Here is a 20712-nt window from a genome sequence, read left to right on the forward strand (position 1 = left end):
CTGCCCTCAGGGCTGAGTCTGGAAGACTGTCTTGGCGAGACAAGCTATGCGGAATATCTCTTTACTCTTCCTATAGTCCCCTAGGATTGTAACATTTTCGGAAGTTGTTCCACCGACATAATACAATACCTATGAGTTTGATGCCAGATTTGAGCAGCATGAAGCAGACACAGGTAAGTAAACATTCAACTATACCAGAGCTGTAAATAGCTCTAGTTTGTCGGTATGTCCTAGGTTTCCACATACATTGTCTGAGAATCACTTCATTGTTTTTCTTAGGATAATCAATCAGCTCATTGTTATTTGATCATGTTTATCTGTGTTCGAAAAAAATATTATTATCGAATTATGAAATATTATTGTTGCAGTACAAAGAGATAAACGGATTTAAATATGAATTATGTGTTTCATGACGATTAATGAATATAAAGATGCTTTATACAACTGACACTCATCAACCGTATTTATATTAGTTTGGGGACGTAAAATCAATAGATACATATAGAGTCACGTGGTGGATGAAACATGGTTTTGTTATGATGTATACCAGTACATTATAATTAATGGAGGTCTAGTGAAAAAATGCTTCGTTTTTTTTTTATTTCCTGAACTGACGAATCAATATGACGTGACAAGTATTCTTCTTACAAAGTTATTTTTGTCAAGAAAAACAAATTATAAGATAATAGCTACTCTTAAAAACAAAAAATTGAGAAAAGATCAGAATACCATATCATATTGTTAAAATGAGACTTAGAGGGTAGTGACAATGAATGCTGAAGACATACATACACGTTAGCAAAAAATTGTCAGTTTACAATTGCAAATGTAAAAAGAAAATATTTATAATGAAATCCTAATTGCGACAATAAAAAACTACACATATTCATCTTAAGCCTGCATATTTCGTTACCATGTTGTGTACATGCTTTTTCATTTATCAAACAACATGAAACAGCACCATTGTTGCAATTTGATTGACTGACTATGTATGGCAAAACAAATATATACAAGCAGTATCATATATAGGTATATCAATAGCTTCAACTGCCAAACTAATTTCATACATACCTTGTAATGACAAAAATGTTAGCATCACCTTAGTATTCGAGAGAATAATATATAGAAAAAAGAACCATATTCGTGGAAACAGCTCCCCTTTGTTTACAGTCTGCTCAGCTAAAAAACTGATTAATTGTTTTGTCTGTGACAGGTAACACTAGCACAGACAAGGCTGTATCAAAACTTGTATATAGTGTACATTACACTACATAACGGTATATTACACTACATGACGGTATATTAACTACATGACGGTATATTACACTACATAACGGTATATTACACTACATGACGGTATATTACACTACATGACGGTATATTACATTACATGACGGTATATTACACTACATGGTGGTATATTACACTATATGACGGTATATTACACTACATGACGGTATATTACACTACATGACGGTATATTACATTACATGGCGGTATATTACACTATATGACGGTATATTACACTATATGACGGTATATTACACTACATGACGGTATATTACATTACATGACGGTATATTACACTACATGACGGTATATTACATTACATGACGGTATATTACACTACATGGTGGTATATTACACTATATGACGGTATATTACACTACATAACGGTATATTACACTGCATGACGTTATATGACACTAATTGACGGTATATTACACTGCATGACGTTATATTACACTACATGACGGTATATTACACTATATGGTGGTATATTATACTACATGACGGTATATTACACTGCATGACGTTATATGACACTAATTGACGGTATATTACACTACATGACGGTATATTACACTGCATGACGTTATATGACACTAATTGACGGTTTATTACACTACATGACGGTATATTACACTACATGACGGTATATTACACTACGTGACGGTATATTACACTACATGACGGTATATTACACTACATGACGGTATATTACACTACATAACGGTATATTACACTACATGACGGTATATTACACTACATGACGGTATATTACACTACATGACGGTATATTACACTATATGACGGTGTATTACACTACATGACGGTATATTACACTATATGACGGTGTATTACACTACATGATGGTATATTACACAATATGACGGTATATTACACTACATGACGGTATATTACACTACATGACGGTATATTACACTACATGACCGTATATTACCCTACATTACGGTATATTACACTATTTTGTGGTATATAACACACTGTTAAGACATTAGCTAAATCATAACACATAAAGAATAACATGCTATAATTACTGCATTATATCAAATTATATTGATATTTTTGATCTTGCTATGTTTCATTGTTAGATATATAAGATGTAAAGGAGTTCGGCCATAGACATGCCCGTTAGGATCGCTCTCCTGAGAGTTTCGTCTCTACTGCCTCAATGCTTGACAATCATGCTTTAAAATGTGAACTATATTACGAGTTATGGTATTTTCTTCAAACAGAAAAGTAGCTCCTGGGTATCTTACAATAAATCAAACATAATCCCGTCCATGTTTACTATCGAGTAAAAACAATAGCCATTGTTACTGCTGATTGAATATATCATGGATCAGGTAAAGGAATCGTTTTTTTGTTTTTTTTTTGTTTTTTATCAAACTACGTTATAACAAATGACATCCGAACCTGCAAAGACCAATTTCAGATATTGAAAGTGTCTTTCTTGTTCAGGTATTCAATGTGTAAAAAGCGTGTAACTTTTTAAAGTGATGCATGGTTACGCAGATGTCGGCTCTATCCGAATTAATGTCTAAATCACAACAGACACATGCTAATGTCTTCCAGAGCTAATTGGGATGTTCTACCATGGGATCACAGAGGTTACATTTCATTCGTCTAGCGATAGTTTATCATTTTTCAGACCTTAACGTAAAATTAAAGAAAATATTATCCCGAGTTGGCAATGCATGAGAATTAATATTCAAACTCATGCTTTGCATATGCTATCCTTTTTAATGTTTTAAAAACCCATTGCATTTATAACGTGTGTGAAACTTATTTAAAAAACATCAAATGATTCATATCATATTTTATTTAACAACACCATGCGTCACCGCTAAGTGTTAAAATTCAGCGTCGTTAGACCTATATCATATTGCGGTACAAATTGCACTAACCATGCGTGCACCAAAGGTCAAATGTCATGCATTTTAATGAACTTCGGCCACATCGTGTGTGTTTAGAATTGTCATTATAATGTAAGATTAAAATGCTTACCAGGCATAAAGAAGACTTTTCAAACCACAATATGCTATCTGGCAGATTTATTTTTCTGACACCATGGATTCCTTGGAAATCAACACTTCTCACAAGAAGTCTTAGTCAAAGGCCGAGTAAATATCAGTGTTTACTTACACACACCAGTCTGCCCTGTTAAGTATCTTACGGTTACCGAAATTCAAATGTTGGCATACTTGTGGTCTTTTTCTTTGTCATCTCAGCTCATCTTATCTATCTCTCCTTTCAAGTGACTTCCATGTCTGATGGTGATGATAAGTTCTTATTTTGAGATGTTTATTGCTGGCCTGGATGGTTTTCGTTTTTTGTATTGACGATATGGGTCTGTCTGCATGATTTCACTTTGCGCATCGTCGATACGGATCCACATGTTGTTTTCCGTGTGTGTATTGACGATATAAATCTGCCTGCTTGATTCTAGTTTGTACATTGTCGATTTGGATCCTCTTGTCCCTGTCTGTATTGACGATATGAATCTGTTTACTTGTTTTTACCTTTATGCACTGACGATGTAGGTCTGTTTATTTGTTTGCTTTTTTTCTGTACTTTTTGAGACAACATTAATACCATGATTCAACCTAGACGCCACTCCATACATTTAAGTATAGTATAATGCTCCGTTGACAGCTACATCGTAGTTGACTTGGTTTAAATAGAAAGAAAAAAACTGCTTACGTTTTTAAATGATATGCCGTCTTCTACCACATGTAGCTACAGTTGTTGCTAATCGTTGTCATAGTATGCCTTGTTTCCAAATCATCAGGCTCTGTGTGGTCCAGCGTGGGTTGCGTGTATGTGTTTTGAGAGTCTGTTGTATGCTCGTGTTTGCATTCTCTTGATATCGGCCGCGGAACTGAAGCCGACCTCATAGTGCTTCCCCGCTTAAGATTACAGATAACTATCAGCAGGACACAACATCTGGTCATATTATGCCGACTGCGGGTAAATCAGTTGTCCGACTTCCAAAAGACTAAGCGCTAAGCAGGAGTACCAACTACAATTTTTATAGACTCTGGAATGCCTCGGCCAGAACCTAAAGCATTCATCACAGGGGAGAATGCTCAAATAAAGGCCAAATGTGAAGCAGTGTAAAGGGAAACATTAGGATTAATAATACTGTAAAAACGAAGACAAATAAGTAAGATCCCGAATTTAGTCTCCCTTTTCGAATCATACAAATAGGGTAACGGATACAATTCAAGCCACCTCTTGCTGGCAATTTGTTGATGGGTGAACATTAAGTGGGTGCCAATAATAAAATCACTGTATTTGTCATACAAAAATTGGTAATGGTCATACTTAAGTAAGGATATTTGCCAATTTAGGGAAAAACATCCATACTGACTTGCGAAATGACAATTTTCAATAATGAATAACAGAAATCCTTACATTCTCTTAAAAATAAAAATTAACGTCTTTCAAAAAAGGAATATCACTAACAGTATTTTTACTTTTACATGTGGGCGATGAGGAATTTGTAAAGTGGAGAAAAAACACATTACATGGGAATAAGGAGCTGTCTCAAACGATTACTGAAAGAGTCGGTAACACTGCATTTAGACGGACGGATGTGGAACTAGCTCTATTGGAATTGGACGCAATGAGCCTTAAAGTGTTTGGAAGCTAGTGCTATTACTGTACCAAGCCCCATAACACATAATGGTCATTCTAAAATTATTTTCTTGACTTATTGGAGCATGGACGGACGAAAGACAGTTGCGCTTGGACGGGGACATAGTACTATCATCTGCGGTGTTTGGTAGACTCTTAATGTGGGAAAAATAATACTACAGGTGGGCGGATGGAGACTATATATGTTAAAAAGTCAGTTCTATATCATGTGACTGAAAGAGGAGTGCTGATATGGGGATATCACAACTATAGCAGCAGTTTGCTAACGGCATTTCTTCAAATCATAAACTAGAAACGGTAGACGTTTATTAATGTGCCTCATGCCAAATTAGATAAAATTATCTGGCGAATTAGCGACTTTATGAGAATGTAATATCATCGGACTTATCAGAGCGTGAGGGTCGTCTGACAAATGATACATGGTTACCATAGTTGAAACAATATCCACTTTTGAAATGTTTAACACAAAACAATAGCCGGAGGCGGTGCTGTCACATATGACAACGTTATGTTCATGGCGTTGTTCGCAGCTGTCTAGAGCCGCCAAAACTCATGTGGTAAGTATTTATCACATGTAAATAATAAAACATGACTTTCGCAAAAAAAAAAAGTTAATATGGTGATCGACAGGTGCATGTAACAATGTTTTAGGCTTTAAATGTTGGACTGAACATAGTCTGGGTCAGTATGTCACTCCGCGTTATATGATTAAGAGACGGTGTAAAACAGGATGCCGGTAACCTGGTGTAACGGCCATGTTTGTATAACGACCGAGTGTGGGTTACACTCTTCTTATATAGCATATGTTTACACTGTCTATATGGCGCCTAGTGTGGGTTTCACTCTCCTTGTGTAACACAAGTATGGCGCCGAGTGTGGGCTACACTCTCCTTGTGTAACACAGGTATGGCGCCTAGTGTGGGTTTCACTCTCCTTGTGTAACACAGGTATGGCGCCTAGTGTGGGTTTCACTCTCCTTGTGTAACACAAGTATGGCGCCGAGTGTGGGCTACACTCTCCTTGTGTAACACAGGTATGGCGCCGAGTGTGGGCTACACTCTCCTTGTGTAACACAGGTATGGCGCCGAGTGTGGGTTACACTCTCCTTGTGTAACACAGGTATGGCGCCGAGTGTGGGTTACACTCTCCTTGTGTAACACAGGTATGGCGCCTAGTGTGGGTTTCACTCTCCTTGTGTAACACAGGTATAGCGCCGAGTGTGGGTTACACTCTCCTTGAGTAACACAGGTATGGCGCCGAGTGTGGGTTACACTCTCCTTGTGTAACACAGATATGGCGCCGAGTGTGGGTTACACTCTCCTTGTGTAACACAGGTATGGCCCTGAGTGTCGGTTACACTCTCCTTGTGTAACACAGGTATGGCGCCGAGTGTGGGTTTCACTCTCCTTATGTAACACAATTTATACACTTTTTTTATATGTCGCCGAGTGTGGGTTTCACTCTCCTTGTGTAACAAAGGTTATACACTGTTTATATAGGGCCGAATGTTGGTTACACACTTCTTGTGTAAAAAGTTATACACTGTTTATATGACGAGTGTGGGTTACACTCTCCTTATATAACATATACTATACCCTGTTTATATGGCGCCGAGTGTTGGTTACACTCCCAATGTGTAACACAGGTAATACACTGATTTTATGGCGCCGAGTGTGGTTACACTTTTTCGTTGCACACATGTTACATTATTCACACACTGAATATATCCTAGTCCTACTAATACGTATGTGGAAATCTACACATAGTTATGTTTTCCCTGGTCTAAGAGATAACCATAGAGCCCGGTCGTGTATAGTATATATAGCATGGTGCCATTTGAAGATGCTAGTAGTTCGGGAATAACTTAAATATTCTGAGTGGTGAATTGACAGGAGGTTTAGTGAATTGATGAGGGGGCACATTAAAATTAAGATTTCTCCTCATCTAGATGCTGTGACCTAGGATGCAGGAATGCTTTTTAGAGGGGCTAGTAAGAGAAAAGAAGATAGGAAGTATGTGAATAGAAAATGTTAGAAGGAAATTATCGCCAAGCATCCCCAGATTATCCTGAGACTTTTAACAATCATATCTTGTAAGAGCTTGCATTTCAACAACAGCAACAACATGGGGTCAAAATCGAGGTCACTGTTAGTATAAACATATTTTAACGTCATCACTCTATTGATTGATGATACAAATTGACTGAAAGGCCAAACATACAACCATCATCTCTTGTAAAAAGCAGTTTTTACCACACCAATCACATTGTGTCGAAATTGAGGTCACTGTTACTATAAAAAGTCCATGCTCAACATTTTTCGCTGATTACCTCGTTGCCCTGAATTTTAATCTCTTGTACGAGTTCAAGTTTCACCAACCTGGGATCAAAATTTAGGTTTCAACCACGCGGGGTAAACAATTAGGTCGCTGTTGCTATTTTAAGTCCTAGAAGGAGGTTAATGACTATAAGTCTGTTTTGCCCTTGACATTGTTTTACATGTATAGGTACAGTTAACGAAGTTCATATTGATGGCATTGTGAATATTTCCAGTAACAAAAATATAAGAATGCGCTCCTGTTGACATGCTCTTCAACTTCAAAACCAAATAAAAGTGAAATTGACCTTAAACAAATATGAATAATAAGAAGCCTTATTCTAATACTCAGTTTTATCAAAATTGTGCAAATGATCCACCAATTATTATAGAAAAAATCAACAGTTCGGCTGAATAACCGCCATTAACGGCTATGCATCAGAAAAACAACTCACTTTTCGCAAAATGCTTCCTAAATGGCGCTTTAAAGATTGGACAATTATGAAAAACTTAGCTCTAGAGATTGCTGAGCGATTCCTTCGTCTCATGTAATGAGCAAAAACCACTAATATATTTGTGCTTACGTACATCTAATTGATTGACACTTCACAATCACTGAATGCTATATTGTATCAACAGTGATAAATAAGATCTCATTTATCATTGTGGCGCTGTTGGTACATTTCCTAACATAATACTACATAGTTAATATATGAGACATAATTTGTAAACCTTGAATTTGTCACGTCATGGTGAATATATATCTCTAGACCAGACCATACATGTCGTGAAGAAAGCTGTGGCAGACATTTGCTATCTACTTTTAATGATCACATTTTATGCATAACATTACTGGATCTACTTAATACATTAAGAGGTGTCAAAACTTTATGTTTTAGAGCCTTTTACGTTGTGTTTCATCCCTTCGACATTTATTGGCACTGCTGAGCCCTAAATGGGCAGATAGAAAGGTGATCGAGTTTATTCGGCTATTTCCGTCAAGTAACTAAAATGAATAATTTACTTCTTCTAATAGTTTATTTTTACACCATATACTATAAGCGAAACCGGAATAACGATAGTCTGTACACCAGTGAAAATATACATGAAATACAAAATTTTACATACGGGTACATTTGTAAGTGGAATCGATATTCTCCGCCATTTTTAATCAGTGTTTTCTAAATTCTATTTTTGTTATCATGTCGAAAGTGTACTATGTTCTTCTGTTGTGAGACAATGGCATTAACTATGTGAGATAGCCGTGTTTATGTCTGCACTTATTTCAGAAAGATTCCGGCATCCACTATTTTAAACGCACATCTTACGAACAACCATGACATGACCTTACCGGATGTTCATACAAGATACACGGGGAAAAAATATTCAAATTGTTTTATATTCATTATAAAAGTGGACCCATATCGTTTTTTCGTGTTTTTTTTATATATATATTTCATTAAAGTCACTGCCGTCTAAAAAATGAAATAATTATGTCAAAAATAATTGCTTCGTAAGGTTCTGAAGGGCGACATCTTCAGCCCGGAGATGTTCTATGTCAACATCCGGTGTGGTATGGTCTTGGATGTTAGTACGTTGTTCGTTTCGAATGTAAGGTGACGGAATCGTTACCTGACAGGTCGAAAAACTTCCGAATGAAATTTGACACCTATGCTGAATGATAGCTAGCTAGCTTAGTAGCTTCCCTTTACGAAAGTATCGATATAATGTTCGTTGATGATTTTTTTTTCTTTTTGAATTATTGACCAGAAAAAAACTGTTCTTAAGCTGTCCTTGGATTTATTTTGGCTTTATTAAGGACCTATCCTTTTCTTGTTTTTTTTTATCGTTTAATATAAAACTACAAATGCCTCTCAAAGGAGATACTGAATATGTTAATGTATAAATTATACTGTTGTGAAATCTTCGACTTCAAAATAGCGTAAAATAGACGTTTTCTTTATTATACCCCGATATACTCGTGCCTGAATGATTGTTAAAATGCTGCAAAAACAAATATATTATAAATTCTTATCTATCTTATATAAAATTGCACTTTGTCTTAAATCCTGAATAGTTAATTGTCACTAGCGGTTCTTGACTTTCTTTATTTTGTTTATATGAATACAAAGAAAATCCTGTGTCGCAGGAGAAACTCACCGAAACCAACAACATGTATAATATATGCATCCCATCGCCCCCTGGTGTTAGTCATGCCCATCGTGAAGTATTTTAGTCTTGTTTTAGGGTTCATATACATGGCATTTTCTTCTCATTGTCATCAACTGAAACCATAAATAGAATCTGTGGGTGATTGTCAATAAATCTTGTGCATAAATATTTTACTGTCAAAATTAAGGACATAATTTGACACAAAGACAATATGATGCAAACTGACTCACACACTGACTTGAAGAATTTGCGTCGTTAAAAGTTTTTGCTATGCACGAACATTGTAAAATGTCGCATATTAAAGCATGACTGTACTTTAACTTTAAATGTATCTCAATAAAATTAACATTGCATTAAAAATCTGCAAAGTTTAATTCCAGGTCTAATGATATTATGAACAATGACACAATGGCTACAGTGTTGTGGTGGTTATTGTGAAAATGTGAAGACATTTTGATCCCTATAATGACAGAGAACTGCTATCTAGAAACTTACACTAGCGATGCCAGAAAAAATGGCCAACTCGTCCACAAACACATGTGGGAATCTGTAAAATTGGTTTAAAGTTGATGATTTTGTTTTATGCTGTCAGTGATTCCTGGCAAAAAATTAAATAAGGGTCAATTAAATATCAAACTTTTTCAGTTCTTAAATTGAACTTCGACTGCCCCTGAGTAGCGCCTGTTTGTTGCTATCCATAACTTGCATATGTATACTGTATACCTTATATAAGCTAATTGACGCTAATGACACAACATGCTTTTGTGATCTGGTTAATGCACGAAATATGTACTTCCATGTTTTCTTAAAAGTGGAAGGATATCCGGGCGTTAGCTTAATCATGTCATTAATTAAGGACGAACAAAAACAGCTGCATTTCCTTATGCTCATAGTAGATATATATAAATATATAAACGACATACCGACAGACTTCTTTCTGCATCTCTGCCCACTCTGTTTTACTTTAGTCTGGTCTACGTGGGATGTGAAGTCGAGACAGAAAATGTCGGCGTATTCCACTACCATTTACTGACTCGCCTTGACAAAATATCACTCCCTATATTGTATAACAGATGGCACGCGACATCGCCTGTGGGAACAAAAACAATGCAAAGCACGTGGGAGAACAATTACTGGAGAGTGAAGACATATCAAACCTTGAGTTTATGTGTCCCCTTCTCCTGTCAATCTTTCCTTAAGGTAGGAAAAGACCACACAAGCAAAACCAACGCTAATAATAAATAATCTTGTTATGTTATATTTGTTCGTCATCACAGACGCTTGACATTTCAACATCAGCTGCTACTTCAATCATTTTTATATAATGTACAACTTTAAGAGCAAGAAAGTCCCCAGAGCTGAATGATTAGCCGTTCTATTTTCCTTTTTATTTGTATTTATATATCTACTCAATTTGCTATATAAATATCACTACTGAACTGCTATCCAAGGATCTCTTCCTAGTTTGAAGGTTTCTACTTCCTGACAACGAGGGAACTACGTGTTCGATGTTCTGTAATACATCTTATTTTGTTGTAACCTGACTTGGCTCTCATGTGGCAGCTTGACATTTATAGCATTACATTTGACCAAATTTTTTCAGGGGGATATAGAAAACCCTTAAATTTCTCCTGAAATAGGTAGTTATATTTGCTGTACGTGACACTCGAAAAGTTGGATTATCATTGAATTAATATACGCGTTAAACACATGTTTTGGTGGGTCTCCCTGAAAAGCTTCTGTTTTGGGGTTCATTAAGTCTCTCTTAATCCCTTTGGAGTAAGAGCTAAGGTTTGTGTACATGTTTGAGGTAATACCAAATGTACCAAGGGCCAATTTCAATAGTCATTTCCGGAAAACAACTTTAAGTCAGTTAAGTCATGTGACTTTCATCACCACGTGACTTTATTCATGTAACAACAAAATGGCGGCATTTTAGTAGAGGTATTTGACACTACATAGTTTTGATATATATACATGTACGAACACATGCAAATCAAATCTATCCATAAAAATAAATAGCAAGCTAACTATAAAAATAGTCGAGCTTTCATTTTGGTTTTGAATATATAAATAAAATACCTCGGGAGAAAAGTGGTAAAATTTACAGTGGTAAATCAGTTGTTTTTATGTACATATAAATGCTTATCATAATCGTTTATTCAATACAGACTATGACAAATAAAACTTTCCGTAGTTGAGAGTTGCAATTATGTATCCAAACTTTATTCTATTAGATTATAACTTATCTCATAATTAAGATAATGCGAGGTATGAATGGTGTAGGCCTATGTCGAAAGGATCTCTTCGTACGCGAGGACTTTATATTGTAATTTTGCTTCGTGAGCAATAAAATTATTTGAATCTGGAAAAAAAGGAAACAAGCTGATGTATTGTCAGCTACCGACTTGTCTGTCAATTTAACCATTAAAGACATCAGTTATCACAATGAGACGACTTAAGATTTGATGATGTTTCGGCAGACAGCATACTTAGCATTTTAACTGAAACTATGCGTTTTATGATTTATAGCCAGTGAGGGTTAGACTAAAATAGGGTTTCCGACCAAGAATTCATTGAGTGCTGTCATAAACTATGAAAGATATTTTAGAGTAATATTCTCAGTTAGATATGAGCCTAGCATTTCTCTAGAGCGTAAATTTCTAATAAATCATTTTTTCGGTAATTACATTTCTGTTGCTATAACACCTACTCCTGCTTCGATGGGAAGTTAGAAATTATTATCAAGTCAAGACATGTAATCATATCAATACTTGGTATCTTCTTTCAACATAATCTGATGTAAAACCTATAGCTGGAAGACCATTATAAACTGATGGGATTTAGGTGTAAATATATTATTTAAAACTGAAGAATTACTACTGATGATTTTCATGTTCATTTTTTTTTTTTAATATTTGTCTTTGTTTAACATAATATTTAAAGCGTCAGTTTTACGACATCCTTATACCTGGTAGATTTATAACAAATAACTGAAAAGTTCACATACCTAAGTTTTATATGTTTATTAAGTAATTGATAACAAAATGTAAATCCTTGCGATACATTATTGAAGGAATATAACCAATAGTCGAATGTGACACACCATCTTATTTGTCTCTTTATGCAAAAAATAAAATTATCATATTTATCACATAGTCGGCGTCTTACTCAGTAAAATTATGCATTGCATTATTTTTCCATATGCCAATAGTACAATATACTCTGGAGCGATTTTCATTAGCTGTGCCAATCGGAAACGAATCGTGACGTCACAATATAAACAATGACGTGACGTCACGAATTTAATGTCTCATCAAAGTGAGTGTCACTGTGTGGTTAAGCCCTTCAAATTGCGACTTTAATAATAAAAAAATCTGTTAAAAATATAGTCTTTCAGAGCTGTATATAAGTAAATTTGTTTTCATCTCACATGAATGTTTACGAAGTTTTCATTTTCGAGTCGTTTAATAATATATAAGTAAAAACTCATCTAAGATCCTATATACATAATATATATTCATGAGCGTACTTCGTGCGTTTCTCTATATACAATGGTAGATGGAGACAGCATTTACACGTAATCAGATGCAGTAATCGTCTAAAATATACTTCTCCTGATGAGCAACTTATTCAAAACTAGGTGACACAGAAACTGTTACGTATGGATGTGTATATGCATGCTGACTTGCATACAAACTAATTAAGCTGTCGTTTCTAAGACCATTGTTATTATCGGTTATATGCTAGTGACAATATGGACAGAGCAAGTTGTGCAAATGTCTAGAGAGACTTCCGTGACCTCTGATACACTAGACCACATACAGAGATTTGACAGAAAGCTGAGGTCACAACACGATTAGTGACTCACAAATACTATCTATTTTGCGATACGTTTGACATAAACATTTCGTATACTAAAACACATCCGCTCATTAGTTACCTGTACGAATATGCAACCATTAGGTATGTATTCTTTCCGCCACACATTCATACGGACTAGGTGGTTACGGTGATAAGCCAGGTTTGTAAAATAATATTTTCTTCATTTTAAACAAGCCAAGCACTTCAAATTATCTTTATCGTAACATATGGAATATTGATAGTGAACAGCTTAGTTTCCAATCTGAATGCTTAATATTATTTTAACTCCATTGACTTGATCTAGCATAATGATGACGGTTTACACATTTAGTATAGAAAAGAAAGCATCCTCTTCCTGTTGAAGATGATTCGTTTTGACTTTTGTCTCTTCGTCTTTAATGTTCCGCGTCCCTGTTTATCGAAGAGCGATGATGACTTAATATCCTTTTAACATACATAGTTTGTATTGCAGGTCGTTTGTTTATTTTATAAAGTCAATGTATATGTATTTACGTCGGATAGTTGTGCCTTTATGTAACTTCTATGTCATGTCATGAATGCTTAAATCTGTAGAGCTCACCTGACAGCTATTTAGTATAGACGTCCCTCCTCGTTACTCCATTGCCTATTACATTACTTTTAATGACGGCATAAACATCAAGAGGAAGGTGTTTGAGGATGATTGATGTCTAGTAAGAAACAATAAAAAAATATCATGTTTATAAATGGGCTGCTTTAGTTAATAAAGCATTTAATCACAAATGTGGCAGGTCCACAGACTTATAAAGAAAGTCTCTGTATGTAGATTGTGCAGGTTTCATATAACCTTCTATTGCAATCGTATATATCTAAGCTAATTACATCAGGTTTGATCATGTTAATTGGCTATGATTATGTTCATTTGGGCGATCGATCAAGGCGGGACTGTTTGATTGTGTTTAGTTGACAGTCGACTGATACAACTCCTAAATAGATTGGCCTTCTTACAGCGTATGATTTGCTACTGTTAATTACCTAAATTTACATTTTAACTGCAAACAGTATCGTCGACATCATTGGCTTTTGATACATCACAAAGATCAGTGGATAGTCAGAAGCTGTGATATAGACTTCTATGACAACATAAATAATATATACTTACCTCTGTAAGGACCGGTGTTCCTTAAAGTTTATCGTACCGGATTCACCCAAATCTGATTAGAATACTATGAACACTTATACGAGAGAGGAGCCGTTACATGTCATGTCTGTGGTAGCAGTGTAAAGGTGACTCGGGACGCGGACTCTCCTCATTGTCATAGGATGTGTATGTAGCGTTGTTTCTCTGGCGGTTATTTGAATTATATTCATCTTGGTTGTTTTTGAAATTATCATCAATTATTGAAGATTTTATTTTGGATATCTTGTTTATTGCAGATGGACAATTCAAGATTGGACTGGATATATAATTTCAATAAGAAAACACAATGGACGATTATTACATATTAAACCGAATTTCCTGAGTGTGTCAGTGTGCTGTTTTTTAGCGTTCAACGTTGAATTCATAGGAAATCCATTGTTACAACGATTGTTCTTATATTGTATGGTAAGTATATATTTTATGTCAAGCATTTAATATATCATTTTATAACAATAGTTTGTGTCCTGAATAGGTTGTCTAGGCCGACGAATGAAACAGTTCCAATGAACAAACTAAAAAAATGTGATAAAATGACCAGGTTCTAACAACTAGAAATGCATTCGTAAAACATCTCAGCATAAATAAATACATTATCATGACTCTATGGGAGTCACAGGGGTATTGATTGTATACCATCAAATTTGTTTGCAATTACAGCGGAGCGGTGTTCGTGTGATAGGAAGCTGAACAGGTGATCTAAAGATCGCTATTTTGAGTTTTGGCACGGTAGTAGGATAGGGTAGTGTTGAAAATATGGACTGTAAGACAAATAATAACATATTGTTACAGTGTTGAGACGGTTATGTTACTGTGCTAAGGCGGTATCTATGAACTTAAAAAAAAAAATAAAAAAAAAAATACCCAAGCAACATTTGAAAGATGCCTGGGTTGGAAGCCCAGGACTCATCTCTCTTTCAAAATGTCGCTTCTCTTCTAATTACTTTGTACCTGTCAATGAATCCTTGTATATTGTATGCTAATTATTCTGTAAAATGGCTTCGTTTTGTTTGGTATCAAAATCCTATCAACAACAATTAATAAAAGACAGTAGTTTTGTAATATCTTGACAACTGAATAGCCTTTAAAATAAATGTCGTTGGTTCTAAGTATGTCACCAAATTTGTTCTGGTTGGTTCATTGGCATGAACTTTGCTCTAGGTGTCCGGAAACTGATGGCCATATTTTATCGGTTTGCAATTTATCAAAAACCGTACAAAATCACAGAACATACACCATATTCAAAGCAATGAAGCTTCTGTTTCAAAACATCTCATTTATTATAAAATCTGACTTTTATATATATTTATAAATTCATACTGTAGATAATGTTGAAATATTGTATAACTTTTCACAGTTTTTTAATGGGCGGATGTCATATATATTCCTAATTTTAAACATATATGTATTCATTATGCAAGGTTTAATTCTTCTAATACGAGTGACGTATTCATTCATGTTTTAGAATGACAATTAACTTTTAACATAGTAGCCGATAATTTGTCACATAGGTTAGGGTTGTGAAAATCACATTTACATTTACACCGAAAGAGTATGTATGGTCAAAATTTGCATTTCATTCAAAAGGAAATTATGTATATCACCATCCTTAGAGAATATTTGTATTCTGACGAAAGAATTGTTTTTTTTACAAATGCTGCTAAAGACATGTTTTCGAAATGTGACTTTGGTTAAACGTGATAGTTCTGACGGTTGACACATGAGGTTTGATGAGCACATATCCATCTTAAGCAAATTATTTCTCCTAAAGGTAAGGTTCACTCTGTCTTCCTGTTAATCGTGTTTAGTTGTATGTGTTATAATTACCTATACGCCTTTTTGACGTCGCAGTACACATTATCAATTCATATATATATATATATATATATATATATTTATTGTTTAATTTTCCGTTCCAGATGCTGTCGTATAAAAGTGTTAAGAGTGTGTTGCGATTTATACTACTCATTGCTGTATTCCTTATCCACGCGGACGGTAGACATCAAAGATGGTACCTTTTAGGATGCCATTGCCGAAACTGGTCCAAATGGCAGTTCCGGAAAAGTTTTAGAGACAGTGTTCTTAGTATGTACCGCGGATTATTCATGAATCCTCGTGACCTTGGTCAACTTCCGGTCATCAAACCGGAAGGTGTGAGAGGTCATGGTTTGAACTCCTACGTAGATGGGATAAGGCCTCGACCTGGACCTGTTCCGAACACCAGGAATTCATGTTGTTATACGTGAGTAGATCATAAAGTCAAAAGATCATGTCATAAATGAACACTTCAATGCAGCTTGAAGGAAACACATCTTCTAACAGACTTGGTATAGTTTAAAAGAATAAATCGACGATGAATTTAATTCATTTTACCATATAATTAGCTTGTTCTACGATTCTTCTAAGATTTTGTCGCAAATATTGCAAACAATAGTGACATCAGAAATACATGACGTCACATGATTCTCCAATTTCATACGAAACTAATTTAAAGACGCTTCATCGCCGACAAAGTATAATTATAATCTTTTGAATACAAGAATAAAATATTGTATATTCTTATACAAAACCGAAGGTCACATACACTTTTTCATTTCCACACTCTTGAATTTCCGTTTGATATGTTTGGATTAAAGTGGATAAAACTGCATTTATCTTGCTCCAGGAAGCTGTTATTATTGTTTACTTGGTTGGTGTTTCTAAGATATGTTTCTTTACCTTAGATGTCCCTCTATGTATATTTGTGATAAGCTGTGTACAATGTCGGCGATGCAGCATAAATAATGTTGTGTCTATTTTTTCATTAGTATGATTATTGGATAAATATAATATCACACTCGCATCATGGGGTAAACATAATATCACACTCGCATCATGGGGTAAACATAATCTCACACTCGGATCATGGGATAAACATAATATCATACTCGCATCATGGGATAAACATAATATCATACTCGCATCATGGGATAAACATAATATCATACTCGCATCATGGGATAAACGTAATATCACACTCGCATCATGGGGTAAACATAATCTTACACTCACATCATGGGATAAACATAATATCTTACTCGCATCATGGGGTAAACATAATCTCACACTCGCATCATGGGATCAACATAATCTCATACTCACATCATGGGATAAACATAATCTCATACTCGCATCATGGGATAAACATAATCTCATACTCGCATCATGGGATAAACATAATATCACACTCGCATCATGGGGTAAACATAATCTTACACTCGCATCATGGGATAAACATAATATCATACTCGCATCATGGGATAAACATAATATCATACTCGCATCATGGGATAAACATAATCTTACACTCATATCACCAAAGTATGTGATATATTTTGTAACTAATGTAGGATACAAAAGTGAAACAAACAGTGTTCATGGACTTTTTATTTAGATTAATCAGTTAATCTCAATCATTGAATTTTAATTGATCACTTTTTTGTTGAGTAGCCTCGTGATATTGCTAGTTGTCTTACAATACAACTCTTAAATAATAATCATTTTGTTTTTTCCCTGTTTCAGAGATTATGCTTACGAAGTGTTTAATACCACAGTTAGTTCAAACTTCCAGTTGAATGTTGTCCACTTTAAAAATGCATTCCAGTTTGTGCCAACTGGACGTTGCGCGTAAGTATCAATTCGGTAACAAAAAATGAAGCGTTCTTCAAGAATCATTAAACTGAAATATAACAAAAAATGAAGCGTTCTTCAAGAATCATTAAACTGAAATATAACAAAAAATGAAGCCTGCTTCAAGAATCATTAAAATGAAAAATAATTTATCAGAAAAAAACCCAAATATGTTCAGAAATCAGCATTGTATTAAGATATATCCATATTTTTCCTTCGACACATTCATACTTTTTTCCTGCTGAGTAATTTTAAGAGATAGTGCGAGCGTAGACGAAAAAACAATAAAAACATATTTTACATTGGTCTCAGGTCAAATGTGAGTTGCGGAGTTGGCCAGTGTTTACAAATGTATCGGCACCATTGGATGTTGGTATGGGATGACAACCTGCCCCATTACCCGCCTGTCACGTTTCTACCTGTCGAGGTTCCGTCCCACTGTGAATGTGTCAACGTGGGAAGGAGCACATCATGATCTGAAGGACATTACATAATGACGTCAGAAGAATTGCTTTATTGGGTAGATATCTACCTACGTCAGCAGAAGTGTGTGTTTACACAAAATACTCTGACGTTTGTGATAGTATATATACACATTTACTGTCGACTGTCGTGATTTGGAGGACGCACTATTTGCTTAAGAACGGATGTTCCTTTGCAACGGTTGTATTCAGCGAATGCATCGAAATGATAAATGAAATCTGCAAAATGTAGATATATAGGATTGCTATACCCTAATTACAGCCTGAGTATCAGCTGTGCCGGTGTATGTCGTTGGGAAAGACTCTTTTTTAAATACACATATTACTTCAAACGTTTTCAAATAAACAGGTGATATAGTGGAATATGAATGTGATATATATTGACACATTTGATATTATATGACTTGATCGTATCTATAATGTTCATCAATGGCAGATAAAAATGATTTCTAATGACTTACTGTATATCGTTGTGAACTTCGAGAAAGGACAAATGTGGATTGAATATTTTTCATGCAGGAATATTTTGGCTATTCTTTGAATAGAAAGACTTTTAAGTTACAATCAGGCCTCCTTATCACGTGTCATTATAGTATAATTTAAGCAGGAGACACCAATATAATATATGTGTTTAATGCTACGGTACGCTTGATAAATATAAGGCAATTGTGAATTCCATTGTTTGTTTGGGACAACGTGCATGTACGGCATATGTCTATGCGATATGAACTTAACCCTCTCTATTATAAGTAAATAATTATATTCTACCATACATTATGTTCATGTATGATTCTTGCAATAAACGAAGCTAAACCACAGATGCAAGAATGTTACCTTTTTCCTCCTTCCTCAGTGCACTTGATAACATCACTAACAAATATACATAATCGACAATAGGTTTGAAAAGTTCCATAATGAGCGACTTAGGCTGAATCATATTCACATGACCATATGGCCAGCCATGGACAATGATTTGACATGTCCTTAAGGGGAAAATTACAATACCCTCAAACAGAACTCTTTTGTCAAACATTCGTTTGCTGTCTGATGCCATCAAAAGAAGTAAAGCGCTTTGGCGTTATGATGACTGTACTAATTATTTCACTATAAGTATATTTCTTTATCATAAATGTTGTAAGCCTGGATATTTCCATAAAACAATTGAGTGTTGTACGTCCTACTGACACCAATACCTTATATCAATATATGTTCGTCTGACATCTAGTTATATGTTTTCATAATGAATTCTCTGTAATTTGTGGTGTCACAGATTTGAAGCCCGAAACAACATTACAACTTTTAAAGATTATTTGTTGGTTGTGACTATTTGGTTACATCATTTGCTGTATCTGGACACTGTCAATAAAAGGTAAGTGTAAGTATTATGGGCAATATTTCGTTGTGTTCAAATTCCAGTGTATGTGAAAAAAGGTTTTGAAACAGAATGCCACATTAAAGGGCTATTTGTATATATCTATTGCACGTCTTCAAATAAAAACCCAACTCACTTTGTCATCAGGCGAGAATTGGTTTTTCAGGTTTCAGACCTGTACATGTCAAGTAAACGTTTTTAATTGTTTCCTCTTTCATTTACGCCTCCAATATCAAATTCCCTTTGTCGTATTCTAAACTTTCTCAATTTCCATCAAAATATTTAAGTTGATTCCCTTTGGTTAACTTTTCAATGGATGATATCATAAATCTAACTCAAAAACTTTCAACTAGTTCTTCTCGTGTTCTTATGATCTCTGTATAAAATCAGCTTTTGATTGTTTGTACATCCTAGAATCATAATTCAAAGAATTTCAAAAAAGCAAATGATGTCGTTGCATTCGTAATCAATTTGATATCCGCTTTATGTGTGATGTTACCACTTCTCAGAGAAATATATTACCGACTCCCAGAGGCAGATTTTACCATTTCCCCAGAGAACGATATAACCACTTTCCAGAGAACGATGTTACCACTTCACAGAGAAATATTTTACCAATTCCCAAAGAGAGATATTACCACATCCAAGAGAACGCTATTCTATTTCCCCTCTAAACAAGGTGCTTATTTACGAAAT

At 35.0% G+C, this 20712-nt stretch overlaps 1 protein-coding gene across 4 annotated transcripts; it reads left to right on the forward strand.

The window, feature by feature from the left end:
• Positions 1–20159, forward strand: LOC117334979. Of its 4 annotated transcripts, none has more exons than XM_033894859.1 (5): positions 1–173; positions 14733–14901; positions 16413–16735; positions 18055–18159; positions 18475–20159. In XM_033894859.1, the coding sequence occupies exons 2-5, from the start codon at positions 14899–14901 to the stop codon at positions 18635–18637; spliced, it is 594 nt and encodes a 197-aa protein (XP_033750750.1). In that variant the 5' UTR covers positions 1–173; positions 14733–14898; the 3' UTR covers positions 18638–20159. The 4 variants fall into 4 exon arrangements, with proteins under 4 accessions (XP_033750750.1, XP_033750748.1, XP_033750749.1 ...); XM_033894857.1 differs by lacking the exon at positions 1–173 and adding an exon at positions 13365–13476; XM_033894858.1 differs by lacking the exon at positions 1–173 and adding an exon at positions 14353–14622.
• Positions 20160–20712: the final 553 nt, after the last annotated feature.

This window comes from Pecten maximus, chromosome 9 (assembly GCF_902652985.1).
Source record: "Pecten maximus chromosome 9, xPecMax1.1, whole genome shotgun sequence".
NCBI classification, from domain to species: domain Eukaryota; kingdom Metazoa; phylum Mollusca; class Bivalvia; order Pectinida; family Pectinidae; genus Pecten; species Pecten maximus.

What these genes read in the sequence shown, in the direction of transcription:
- LOC117334979 (XM_033894856.1), top strand. Translation starts at nt 16,214, where the DNA reads ATGAGGTTTGATGAGCACATATCCATCTTAAGCAAATTATTTCTCCTA. An exon ending in AGGAATTCATGTTGTTATAC is followed by an intron (nt 16,736 to 18,054) that starts GTGAGTAGATCA and finishes TCCCTGTTTCAG; the next exon opens with AGATTATGCTTACGAAGTGT. An exon ending in GTGCCAACTGGACGTTGCGC is followed by an intron (nt 18,160 to 18,474) that starts GTAAGTATCAAT and finishes CATTGGTCTCAG; the next exon opens with GTCAAATGTGAGTTGCGGAG.